Here is a 13,376-nt window from a genome sequence, read left to right on the forward strand (position 1 = left end):
GGGCGGACCCTCCTAGCCTACGATCTGACCTTGAGCTTTCTCCTCCACACGCGCCTTCCCTCCCGCCTCCACTAGTTCAAAGATCCGAAGGGGAGGCCTGGAGAGACCAGTCCGATGCCCCTTCTTAAGAGATGGGGAAACTGAGGCCCAGAGCCCGGGGGCAGGAAGCAAGGTCACCCAGCGAGCCAGGCACAGCGCCGGCCTGCGGTCCAAGGCTCTTCCGGGACCGTCCCCCACGCCCAGTCCAGAGCGGTCCGGTTCGGTGGTCTCACCTCCAGCACCACGCGGCCGAGTGGCTGCCCGTCAGCGCCCACGTCCAGGTACACTAGCGGGTTCCCGGAGGAAGAGGACGAGCCGTGGGAGCCGCTGCCGCTGCTGCAAGCGCGAACCGCGGGGAGGCGCAGGTGCGCTGAGCGCGGGCCGGAGAGCAGACCGAGCAGGCGGGGTCCGCAGCGGAGCGCTAGCATCATGGGCGCGCGGGTCCGAGCTAGAGATCAACCGGCGAACGGAGAGGACGGAAGAGAGGGTCACTAGTGCCCAGTGGGCAGAGTCAGCAGCTGCCGCGCACCGCCGCCTTTATTGGCCCAGCCGGCCTCGCGGCCCCGCCTCCATCCCGCCTCCTCCAACCTGTTCGCGGGCTCCCCCTGCTGGCCCCAGATGGCAGCGCACCCCGGCTGGTGGGGCGGTGGGGCGTGAAGTCTGAACACACCCCAACCAGGGCTGGAAACGTGAGGGACAGACGCGACTTTGCCAAGGGAGGCCGGTTCTATTTTGTGAGGGTCCCAATAGATGAAAATAAGGGGTAAATTTTAAAACGTGGTTAACTCCAAAATAGGAGCCTCCATATGTTTTTCTTTGAATATAACAGAAGTCTGCCTTTGAGGCTTTTGTGTTCACTGTCCCTCGCCCTATCATAGGCCCTGCAAATGGACAGACAGACCAAGAGAGACTGTGGCAACTGAGAGTCAGACAAAGAAAGCTGGAATCGAGAGGTGGAATTAGAATGAGAGGTGACAGGAGGAGACAGGCAGACTCCTCCCATTGTGAACACAGGGCTCCTTGTCCAAGCCTGGGCTTGTCTCCAGATGCTTCCAGAAACCAGTCCCTCTTCCAGACTCAGCCTGGGCCTGTCATGCTCTTACCAGACCCCCAGCCCTCCGCCAGGACTGGGTCTGACTCCCCCTCCCTGACGCCCAGATAGTCCTGAATGCCAGCAACCAGAACAGATGGCTGCTAGCTCCCCTCCTGCCCCCAGTCCTGCCCCCAAAACTGCATCTGCAGGTAACAGCACAGGGGCCAGTCCAAGGAAAAGCGAGAAGGCAGGATGGGAAGGGGAACTGAGAGCGAGGAACCACAGTGAGGGGGAATCTACCCCACATGCTGAGGTGGGCTTCACAGAAGCCTACGGGCATGAGAGGCCCACAGGAAATGAGTGACGGGCAGGGGACTTGAGAGAGCATCTGAGCCAACATCTGCAATTCCCAAGATGTATGACTGAGGCTGGGAGAGAGGAAGGCACTGCCCAGAGGTCAGCGAACCGGGAAGTCCCCTGCCGCCAGCCAGGGCCAGTCCTCCCAGACCTCTCTGCAGAATAGTGTGTGATTCTAATCTCTCCCCTTCTTGTTTTCCAGGTCTGTTCCAAGAATAAAAGGAGCAAGAGTAAGGGGGTTGGTCAGCTATTAAGTGCTGTGCCATGAGCATCAGCGGTGGACAGAGCGTGGATGGTCTTTGCTCAGACAGTGGTGGGCCTCGGCTGCAGGGGCTCAGAGTTCTGAGTGGGCAGAGAAGAGGGTGGGATCTGTGCCTTGGAGTCAGATGAACTTAAACTCTAAATTGACCTGCCCCAGACCCTGAAATGACTCCTGGGAAGAGGTCAGCCAGCAAAATGCTGACCTAAGGCAATTCATGAGGGCAGAGCAGAGGGTCCTAGCCGCATGGGAGTGCTGGCTTGGCCTTTTTCTGGAAGTCCACAGTCCTCTTCTCTATTTCTGCCCCAGGAGGAGCCTGGTCACTCAGTGATATTCCGGCTACATCCTGGAGCCCAGATGCTCTCCAGGTCCCAGTCCAGGACAGGGCCTCACTCTATCCTGAGGAATAGCGTCTCCTCTTTTGTGATTGTGCCTTGAAGTAGAATAGGCTTGCTTAGGAAGCCAGCTTGCTCTCTGCCCTATGTGGGCCCTCAGCACGTCTCCCACATCCTCCCCTATATCAGTGCATTCTGCAGATTCCAAAGAGGAAGAGAAGAATCACCTTACATGTCAGTTCCAGGCCCTGGGCTCATATAGCTCTCAGCTAACCAAGTGTGTTCTCAGTCCCCCATTGTCTCTCAAGCTGGCTCCTGGAGGGACTCTGTCTCAGTGGAGCATGAGAGTCCAGTGCCAGGGAAGAGCTGCCTTCATTTGTGTAACCTCCTTAATTTCCAAAGCCCTTGCCTAGCCCTCACCGCAGCCTGAGAAGCAGTTCCATTGCCTAGATGGGGAAGCAAGGCCCAAAGTGTTAGGCGAGGAGTTGCCTAAGGACAGAGCTGGAAGGAGTCTGACCCCGAAATCAGGGTTTGCATTTGTCGTGATTATCAAGGAGCTGGTAGTTGGGACAGAGTGGGGAGGGCAACAGAGACCAACCTTGGACAGATGACACAGCAAGAGAGAAACTAAGGAGTTAGCCAGGGGGCCGTGGAACTCAGGGGACAAGGAAGATGGTTTCTGTCTGGGGGGTCAGCCTGGAGACAACTGCATTTGAGGGACAGAGACAAAAAGATGCAGAGAGGAGATTCCAGAGGGGGAATGAGCCAAGGCCAGCCCAGAACTGGGAGAGGTCAGGGCACCTTCAAGGAAAGGCTCCAGTATTAACCATGAGCTGAAAGCCTGGCAGGGGATGAGGCGTGGCGGTCACGGAGAATCCTGAAGGCCAGGCTGAGGTCTCACGTTGTTGAATAGCACTGGGAAACCACGGATGGTGCAATACTTCATTCCACTGTGTTATACCTTCTATCCTCTTTGGAAAATCAAACATCATCACTGCCTCTTGCCTGAGCCAGAGAAAATTGCACCTGCTCCACAGGCTCAGCTGTGAAATCATTTCTTCCTGTGCTGACCTCAGTTGGCATCAGGAGCAGGGACTGTCCCTGGCCTGAGCCATGGACTGAAACATGCCCAATCCCCACCCAGGTGAGACGGGGTAGGTGTCACACTCACCTGGCTCTGAGGTTATTTATAAACTCTGTGTCATCCTTAGAAACAGCAGTTGCTCTCTGCTCAGCCCAAGTGGCTTCTTATCCAGGGTGTTAATGGTTTTCATCACTCAGGGATCCTGTAAAGCCATCTGTAGGCCTCACAGAGCCAAAGAGCTGTCAGATTATGCTGACATCTGGGGTTGCAAGCTCAGATACCTGTGGGGGCCGGGCAGTGACACCTCAGGGTGAGGCATGCTGGGCAAGGCTATAGGGAGAAAGTGGAGGCAGCACTGTGTCCTGTGTCCAAACAGCACCGTTAAAGGGCAGCTCCTACCCCAGCCGGTCAATTATTGTATGTATACAATGGGTCCAGTGTAGTCAGGTCTCATTTTTCAATAAAAACTGAAAACTTTGGGTTTCATGGAAATCTCCCAACTCATATATTGGCAACTCATTTTAAAATAAAATTAAACCCTAAATAAGCCCTAAACAGCATATTCACACCCTGGCTGGGGCCTCTGGCCCTGTAGTTTGCAAGCTCTGATCTCTACTGTGTAGATGAGAGACCTGAAGTTCAGAGAGGGAAAGGAACTTGCCTCTGGTCACACAGCCTCGAAGTACTGGGACTGTGGTCAAACCCCTCTCTTCACACTTACCGGGGCTCTTTCTGCAAGATTCACTCAGCAGACATGTTTTCAGGGCTCCTACTAAATGCAGGGTCTGAGCTTTACCCTCAAGATACAGAATAGCTCCTGTTTCTTCTAGGTGGTCTGTGGGGTTACTAATGTCTGCGTCACAGAACTGTTCATATTAGGGAGCTGGTGAGGGGCATTGAGCATGAGGGCCTCTGTGAATGAATGAATGAATGAATGCACACCGCCTGACCTAGGCCAGCTGAGGACTCGGTCAAGGTGGGAAGGCTGGCTTTGAGTGAATGATGTGGTGCCCTATGGATATGTACCCTAAGGTGCACTCCTGTGAGTGGATTTTTTTATGGGTGGATTTAAAAACATATATATTTATTATTTTTATTTGGATTTGCTGGGCCTTAGTCAGAGTATGTGGGATCTAGTTCTTCAACCAGGGATCAAACCTGGGCCCCTACATTGGGAGGGTGGAGTCTTAGCCACTGGACCACCAGGGAAGTCCCTGATAGATGGATTTTTTTTATGGGTAGATTTTTACTACTGCTGACCCAAGACTCCCTTTAATAATGTAAGAACACCATCATCACACCAACTGATGTGTAATATTTGGAGGCTTGCTTAAGTATATTCATCAGACCGTGTGTCTTTTGATCCACAACACAACTTGTGAGGTCAGCTGGGCTGGAATGTTATCTCACCTAGTAGAGGAGGGAACTAGAGCTGTAAATAGCAAAGTGGCAGACAGCCTAAGGCTATACTGAGGAGCCAGCCCTTGAGCCAGGGTCACTGAGTTTGGGCTCTTCCCACTCTATAAAATGGTTATGTGGCTAAGACTCCATGCTTCCAATGCAGGGGGCCTGGGTTCAATCCCTGGTTAGGGAACTAGATCTCACATGCTGCAGGTAAGACCAGGGCGGCCAGGTAAATAAACCAATACAAAGTTATGATGGCATCTTTCCCTGATCCCACCCCCAGTGAGTCAGGCGGGCTCTAAGATGATCCCCAGTGATGCCCCAGTAGTCACAGCCTGGCGTTGCCCCCATCTTGGATGTGGGCTGGACATAACAACTTCCTCCTAGTGAACAGAATAGGGCAAAAGTGGTGGGGTGCCTCTTCCAAGATTAGGCAACAAGGAGACTGTGCTTCCCGCCTTGGGCTCGCTCTCTCTGTCTCTCCTCAGCCGCTGCCCTTTAACACACTCAGGCAGCCCGTGGAGGCCCCGGTGGTGAGGAACCCAAACTGGCCAGCCACTGCAGGAGAGACTTAGACATGCATCTTCTGCAGGCAGCCAGCAGCCATGTGAGCCAGCTTGGAAGTGGATCCTGCAGGTCCCGTAGAGCCTTGGGGTGACTGCCGCCCAGCTGGCGCCTTGACCACCACCTCCTGAGAGACCTTGAGCCAGGAGACCCAGCTAAACCATGCCCGGACATCTGACCCACAGGAACCCTGAGACAATAAGATGCTTGTTCCTTTAAGCTCCTCAGTGTTGGGTCACGTGTTATGCAGCACAGATAACTAATAGATAGATGAAACCTGTAGCCAGGGCCCTTTAAAACCCAGCTCCTATCCCATTGCTCCACACACAGCTCCACTCTGACCTGCCATCTCAGCAGGCTTGTGTCTTCACCCACTCTTGGCAGAGACCTCAGGGCCGAGTTGGCGACAACTGGCCCTGAGAGATGGCCTGATGGGTCTTGGTGACCATGTGGGCTGGGCTGCTATTGTTGTCTCATTCCTCTGAAGGAGAGAATACATGGAGCCTGAGAGAGAGGGGAAGGTGTGAGGAAGCCATTGGCAAGAGGGCCTGAGCTAGGGATTAGCCATGGCATTCCAGTGGCCTCAGAGAAAGGACAGTACTTCTTAATAACTTGGTGCAGGGCTTTGCACTAAGCACTTTCTAGACATCACCCCATCCTCAGGAGGAACCTGCTAACTGGGGGATTAACTCTGTTTACAGATGAAGGAATGGGTGTCCAGAGAGGGTAAGCAATTTCTCCAAGGTCCCTCAAGTGTCAAGTGGAGACTGGCATTCTTCCCCATTCTCCTTAGCTATGTGTCTTCCTTCAGGAACTGGTGGGTTCCAAGTGGCACCTCTTAGGTGGATCATACCAGATAGCATCCCTTTCTTACAGCCTTTCTTCCGGCTAGCCTGACACTGCTTGGCGGTTTTGATCTGCCATCCCATCTATCCTTGTGATAACTCCACAAGGGAGAGGCTCCTGTCTGCACACGGTGAGGACAGCTCCAAGCCAGTGACTTACCCAAGCCGCACAGATACCAGGTGGCTGAGCAGGACTTGCCCAGGCCTGGCTGGCTCCAAAGCTTGCATTGCCCCCGCTCTGGCTGGGTCTTCTTGCCCTAGAGAATCTACCATTGGTTTTCAGCCCTGCTGGAGATGGTGTCCACTTGCACAGGTGAGCGATGTATAAACACACATATACTGTTATTCACACAGAGTCAACAGGAAAAGGAGCCCGCAGCAGGACTCAAGAGCTTCCCAAGCCAGCTCAGGTCAGCCATCGTGCACACCCACTCCCACCTGTGTTGGCCAGCCCTGGTTGGTATTGTTATCCTAAGGATAACAATATCCTAAGGACAGGGCCTCATTGCCACATTCCCTAAAAGTGGGACTCGAGCCTCTGCCAAGACTAAGGGGCTGCTTGGGCCAACCTCATCTGAGCTCTGAGCTCTACTCTGTGGCTGCCAGGAGGCAAAGAGCCTGCAATTCTGCATCCCCATCCCTGCTTTTGGTTTGTTTGTTTCTCCTGTTGACCTGTGTGATTTTCTTGAATCTATTGGCTTTACCCTCAGTCTCTACTTATTAACATTTGTATCTCTTCATCTTCCAGTTGAATGAATTCCCTTCGAATTAACATTACCTACCCTCTACATAATCAAGATTGCCTACCAATGATGGCAAGTTTTGTTTTTACTTCCAATTAAAATAAGCACTATAGTCTTAGATGCTTGATAACAGTAAGAATACTTATCATTTACTGCACACTCAATATAATTGCACATAGTAAGAATTTACATTCTTTCTTCCTATTTTGGCTGAGCCATGTGGCTTGTGGGATCTTAGTTCCTTGACCAGGGATTGAACCTGAGCCTTTGACAGGGAGAGCATGAAGTCCTAACCACTGGACTGCCAAGGAATGCCCTATATTACTTCTTAATCCTCCACGGCCCTTAGGAACAGGTACTAGTGTTAACTGATCTTTATAAAGCAGTTATAAAGAGCTCCTCTTTGGAGGTCTCCAAAACTAACAGAGGTTATATAAGCTGTCTGACGTTACAGTGTCTTCCTCACATTAAGTGGCTAAGCCTGTATTTGACTTGACTTGGCCTAATCTCAGAATTAATCTCCATTGTCCTTGAATTTTAGTACAAAAGGTTAGCAGATAGTAGTTAGACTGGAAGAGGCCTCAACTTATATAACAAAGATTTCAGATGTTAGATGAGCTTGGAAAATTGATTGACTCTCAGGCTGTGTTCCTAAGACTGCATGTCAGTATCACAGGGCTGTCCCTGGCCTAGGTTCAATCCCTGGCTGGGGAACTAAGATCCCACAAGTCATGTGGCATGGCCAAAAAAAAAGAAAGAAAGAAAGAAAGTACATGAGCAATTCAACAGTTCATTATAAAATAGGCTTAGTGTTAGATGATTTTCCTCAACTGTAGTCCAATGTAAGTGATCTACTTATGTTTAAAGTAGGCTAGGTTAAGCTATGATGCTTGGTAGATCATGTGTATTAAATGCATTTTTGACTCAGGATTGTCAACTTAAGATGTGTTTATGGGGATGTAACCCTATTACAAGTTGAGTCTGACCCTCTGAAAGTTGTTGTGAGGTCTGTTGAGATGCTGCAAGTCAAGCCCTTGACACCATGCCTGGCACAAAGAAAGGGTGGAAATGACTTTCTTTTCAGCCCGGATCTGCCTCTCAATCATCCCAGCCATAGAGCCCACAAGGGGCTGACTTCAGGGGGTATCTGTCACCCCTAAGCTCTGAGCAAACAATGAACAGAAGGGCCACCCTTGGGCTCTCTTTGCCTATTGAGGGATCAGAGAGGCCAGTCCAGTCACCCCTGAGCCAGACCTGGCAGAGTCACCGTGAGGGCTGGGCTCAGCAAAGAGGTGGGGGAGGGAGAGAGAGGAGTCTGCGTGGCGGCAGGTGTGTGTCTGGGGAGGGTCCTATGGCCAAGGCTTGGGGGTTGCTCAGCCTCCTGTCCTCGATTCTTGTTTCAGTCTCATCAGGCACTGTGGTTGGACTTACTGTCTGATCCTTCTCCAGCCCCACAGGCGACTCTCTAGGACGCCTTGTTTGCTGAAGCCCCCCTGTCCCACGTGGCACCAGCCTGGTCTGCTCAGCTGTTCCTCTCCCCAGGGCTGTCCCCACAAGCCATCTCCTTTGACAAAGGACCAGTGTTGTTGGGAGGGCAGGTGCTATGCAGTCAGGATGGCAGCCAGGCCTGCATGGATTCTGGGCGGTCAGATCACAGAGGAGTGACCAAGGCTGGGCTGGTTGGGGCCAAGGCCAACAGGCTCTTCTTTGTTTTTATTGGTTTTGAGCCACTTCCCCAGAAAGAGGTCAGGGAGGGAGCCAGTCCGATGCTTGGCTTGGGGAGATGATATATATTTGCCAAGTCAGTGGCCAGAGGTTAGATGAAGGCCCCCAGGAAGGGTACAGTTTCTCCACCCTCCTCACTACTGGCCCAAGTCCCCAGTGCAACTTGAGACCAGCAGCAGAGAGCTGGAAGCCACTCCTTTCAGTCAGGAAGGAGACCACCCTTCTACATGACAGCTTGTACCCCCAGCCCCTGTCCCCATTTCCTTCTTGGTCAGCTCCATCAGATGGTTGAACTCCTGCTTGGGTCCACTGCCTACCTCTCTGCTGCCAGGTTAGGCCACCTGCTGGTCCCACAGGGCCAGCCTTCAAATACCCATGCTGGCTAGTCAGCCCTGGTGAAGGTGTCTCCTTCTGACCACCCCCCAACAGGGGAACACTTCTCTGAGTACAAGCTGGTCACAAGCAGGATTTAAGCCAACGGTGGGCCAGGGCTGTTGACCATCTCACGCCTTATCAATAAAGACCAAGTACCTGAAATGTGAGAGGTGAGAATCACCTCTGCTATTTGTAGCTCGTATTTGTAGGAACAGGACTATCTACAGATATTAGAAGGGGTCACAGAACAAAGACAAATCAATGGGAGGAATGAATGAAAGCTACAGATTTTAGGACGGTAGGAGGATAAGCAGGAACCTGTCAAGGACTTCATGTGGGTTGTATTTTCCCACCAGATCATAAGCTCCTTGGGGGTCTTGTTCATCTCTAACTCCATCACCATTCCATCCTGTAACTACGTGTCATCACTCAGCTCATGGTGATGGCAAATGTGGGCAAGATCGATGGATGGATAGATGGATGGATAGGGGCGTGAGCAGGTGGGTGGATGGATAGGTGGGTGGACAAACTGATAAACAGCTGGCTTCAGAGACAGGGTTGGGTGAGTAATAACTGTCTGAATCCTGCCCTGGGAGGAGGCCAGAATGGAAGCTGCATGACCCTTGCCAGCACAAAACCCGGGCTTCTCAGCGATTTCTTAGAGGATGTAAAAAGCATCAAACACAAGAGAAGAGACGGATAGCTTAGACTTCACTAACAGTAGTAACTTCTGTTCAACAAAAGGCATCATTAAGAACATGCAGTAAAGAAGTGAAGCCATATCTATGTGAGATGATGGACATTCACTAAACTTACTGTGGTCATCATTTCATGATGTAGGCAAGTCACGTCATTATGCTGTATACCTTGAACTTACACAGTGCTCCTATGTCTCTTACACTGCAATAAAACAGGAAGGAAAAAAAAAAAAAACAGAATTCAAAAAGAAGTAAAGAAGTGAAGCCATGAACTGGGAGAAGATATTCACAATGCATACATCTGACAAAAGTTCATATCCAGTAACATTAAGAACTCCTATAAATCAATGCAAAAAGGCAAACAGGCCTAAAACAGTGGTCAAAAGACTTGACTAGGTATTTCACACACAAAAAAGCATATCCACATAACCCATAAGCATATGAAAAGCTTATCATAAGTTATTATCATAAGTCATTGCTACTGCTAAGTCGCTTCAGTCGTGTCCGACTCTGCGCGACCCCATAGACGGCAGCCCACCAGGCTCCCCCATCCCTGGGATTCTCCAGGCAAGAACACTGGAGTGGGTTGCCATTTCCTTCTCCAATGCATGCAAGTGAAAAGTGAAAGTGAAGCGCTCCGTCGTGTCCAACTCTTAGTGACCCCATGGACTGCAGCCCACCAGGCTCCTCCATCCATGGGATTTTCCAGGCAAGAGTACTGGAGTGGGGTGCCATTGGAGAAAGCAAATGTTTTAACCATCCATCATAAAGGAAATCAGTCCTGAATATTCATTGGAAGGACTGATGCTGAAGCTGAAACTCCAATACTTTGGCCACTTGATGAGAAGAACTGGCTCATTTGAAAAGATTCTGATGCTGGGCAAGATTGAAGGCAGAAGGAGAAGGGGACGACAGAGGATGAGATGGTTGGACGGCATCACCGACTCAATGGACATAAGTTTGAGTAAACTCTGGGAGTTGATGATGGACAGGGAAGCCTGGCGTGCTGCAGTCCACGGGGTTGCAGAGAGGCAGACACGACTGAGTGACTGAACTGAACTGAAATGTTTTAAAGCCCTAGTGAGATAGCATTATATAGCCATTTGGATGGCTAGAATTAAAAGAGTGAGGATGTGGCATAGCTAGAACTTTCATGCATTGTTATTGGGAATGTAAATGGGTTCAATCATTTCAGGAAACTGTTTGGCAATTATCTACTAAAGTTAAAAATATGCTAACCTATGACTCAACATTCAGAAAACTAAGATCATGGCATCTGGTCCCATCACTTCATGGGAAATAGATGGGGAAACAATAGAAACAGTGTCAGACTTTATTTTTTTGAGCTCCAAAAAAACTGCAGATGGTGACTGCAGCCACGAAATTAAAAGATGCTTATTCCTTGGAAGGAAAGTTATGACCAACCTAGATAGCATATTCAAAAGCAGAGACATTACTTTGCCAACAAAGGTCCGTCTAGTCAAGGCTATGGTTTTTCCAGTGGTCGTGTATGGATGTGAGAGTTGGACTGTGAAGAAAGCTGAGCACCAAAGAATGGATGCTTTTGAACTGTGGTATTGGAGAAGACTCTTGAGAGTCTCTTGGACTGCAAGGAGATCCAACCAGTCCATTCTGAAGGAGATCAGCCCTGGGATTTCTTTGGAAGGAATGATGCTAAAGCTGAAACTCCAGTACTTTGGCCACCTGATGTGAAGAGTTGACTCATTGGAAAAGACTCTGATGCTGGGAGGGATTGGGAGCAGGAGGAGAAGGGGACGACAGAGGATGAGATGGCTGGATGGCATCACTGACTCGATGGACATGAGTCTGAGTGAACTCCGGGAGTTGGTGATGGACAGGGAGGCCTGGTGTGCTACGATTCATGGGGTCACAAAGAGCTGGACACGACTGAGTGACTGAACTGAACTGAACTGAACCTATGACTCGAGAAAAATTCCACTTCTAGACATATATTCAAGAGAAATGAGAATGTCCATCTGTATTGAACATTCATAAGAGCCTCAAACTCGGAACAACCCCAATGCCCATTAACAGTGAAATAGATACCCACACTGTGGTACATCCATGCAATGGAGTACCACCCAGCAATAAAAAAGAGCCAACTACTGATACATACTGCTTCATGGGTGAATCTCACAGACATATTGAGCAAAAAAGAGAAAAAAAGCCAGAGTGTGTACTGGATGATTCCATCTTTAAGAAGTACAAGAGAAGGTAAAACTCATCTAAAGTCAGAGAAATCAGCAGTTACTTTTGGGGTCAGGTGAGTGAGAAGGTGGTACAAGGAGCCTTCTGGAATTCTGGAAATGTTCTGTATCTTGATCTGGGTGTGGTAGCTATGTGTGTACAATTTGTCGAACTCTACACTGATAACATGTGCAGTCACTATATTATTATGGTATACCTCAATAATGGGCTTCCCTGGTAACTCAGATGGTAAAGAACCTGCCTGCAATGCAGGAGATCTGGCTTTGATCCTCGGGTTGGGAAGATACCCTGGAGAAGGGAATGGCTATCTACTCCAGTATTCTTTCCTGGAGAATTCCATGGACAGAGGAGCCTGGCAGGCTACAGTCCATGGGGTTGCAAAGAGTTGGAAATGACTGAGCAACTAACACACTTTCTATATCTCAATAAAACATGTACCCAAGTTTAAAAAAATGTATCGAAGTTTCCTTTGTTCAGGAATAATTCAGTGCACCAATAATTCAGTGGACGTGGGGAAAGGGAGAAACCAAGAGGAAACCCCATCATGGCCCTTCAGAGATGCTCAGTTCTTGGGACTAAGTGGAAAGCATCTCGAGGAACTTTTTGACCAGTGATTGAGTCCTTGCTGAGGCCGATGACAGGGAGAGAACACGCTTAAGGGAAGTTCAAGGGTGGGGTATATGATGACAGAGTGACGCATGAAAGGGACTTTCCTGCCAGCTCCACCCCAGGCCCCGGTGTGCTTCATCTGCTGAGGCCTACAGAGGGAGCTGGCTGAGCTTTTATGCTTCCCTGCCCTTCTGTGCCATGTTCTGAGGGGAAGGGTAACCCCTCACCAGCTTCCCATCCACCTCTCTGGGAGGGAAGGGTCTGTGTTGGCCACTGTACCAGCAACTGCCCACCCAGCTGAGGTCAGAGTCGCGTGGGAGGAGGCGGGAGAAAAGCAGGCCTTGGGCTCCTCCTCTGCCCTCCCAGACCTTGGTTGTCTCCTTGGTTACACGGGGAGGGTGGGCTACCCCTCCCAGGTGGCTTTTACTGGAAGTTCTAGTGGTTCCCTGGGTGCCCCAAACCACCATGAGTCGAGCTGGCCCACCCAGCCTGTAGTCTCCTCCCTACAGCATAGCAGGCACGTCTGGAAAGCCCCAGGGCCCCACTCCGCTGATCTCAGGGCCCAAGTTATCTGGGCTTCTTCTGCCATAAGTCATGGAGCATCACAAGATGGTGACAGCTGGAAGTCCCAGGGATGGAGTGGGGACAGGCTGGTGACTAAAGCACCAGAGGTGCAGAGAAAGGGGCCCACGAGTCACACCCGCCTCCTCCCCACTGCCCGCCTCCTGTCAATCAGGAATGCCTCTCCACCTCTTTAGCATCCCTTGTGCCCATTCTGCCACTCCTGCCCCAGCTTAGAGACTGGAGGATGCCTCTCCCTGTGCTCCAGCCTGAGCCCCTCTGTCAGACTTCCTCAATGCTTCCAGGAGGTGCTTCCCACCCCACCTCCAACTTTATTCGAGTGTAATTTACCTTCAATAAGATGCACTGATCTGAAGAGTAGAGTTTGAAGAGTTTTGACAAATGTTTATCTTTATGCAACCAACACCCCAATCAAGGTATAGAATGTGTCCATCATCCTGGGACATTCCCTTATATTCCCTTTCAATCAGCCACCCCGCACCCAAAACAATCTGT

At 50.5% G+C, this 13,376-nt stretch overlaps 1 protein-coding gene across 1 annotated transcript in view; it reads right to left on the bottom strand.

Moving 5' to 3' along the window:
* PPIF (peptidylprolyl isomerase F) overlaps window positions 1-592 on the bottom strand; it is a 6,993-nt gene extending 6,401 nt beyond the window's left edge. Inside the window, exon 1 of the mRNA XM_010834165.1 lies at window positions 273-592. Within this exon, the coding sequence (XP_010832467.1) occupies window positions 273-470 (198 nt within the window). The 5' untranslated portion in view covers window positions 471-592. The remainder of the gene's footprint in view (window positions 1-272) is intronic.
* Between the last annotated feature and the right edge of the window lie 12,784 nt (window positions 593-13,376).

This window comes from Bison bison, unplaced genomic scaffold (assembly GCF_000754665.1).
Source record: "Bison bison bison isolate TAMUID 2011002044 unplaced genomic scaffold, Bison_UMD1.0 scf7180017864029, whole genome shotgun sequence".
NCBI lineage: Eukaryota > Metazoa > Chordata > Mammalia > Artiodactyla > Bovidae > Bison > Bison bison.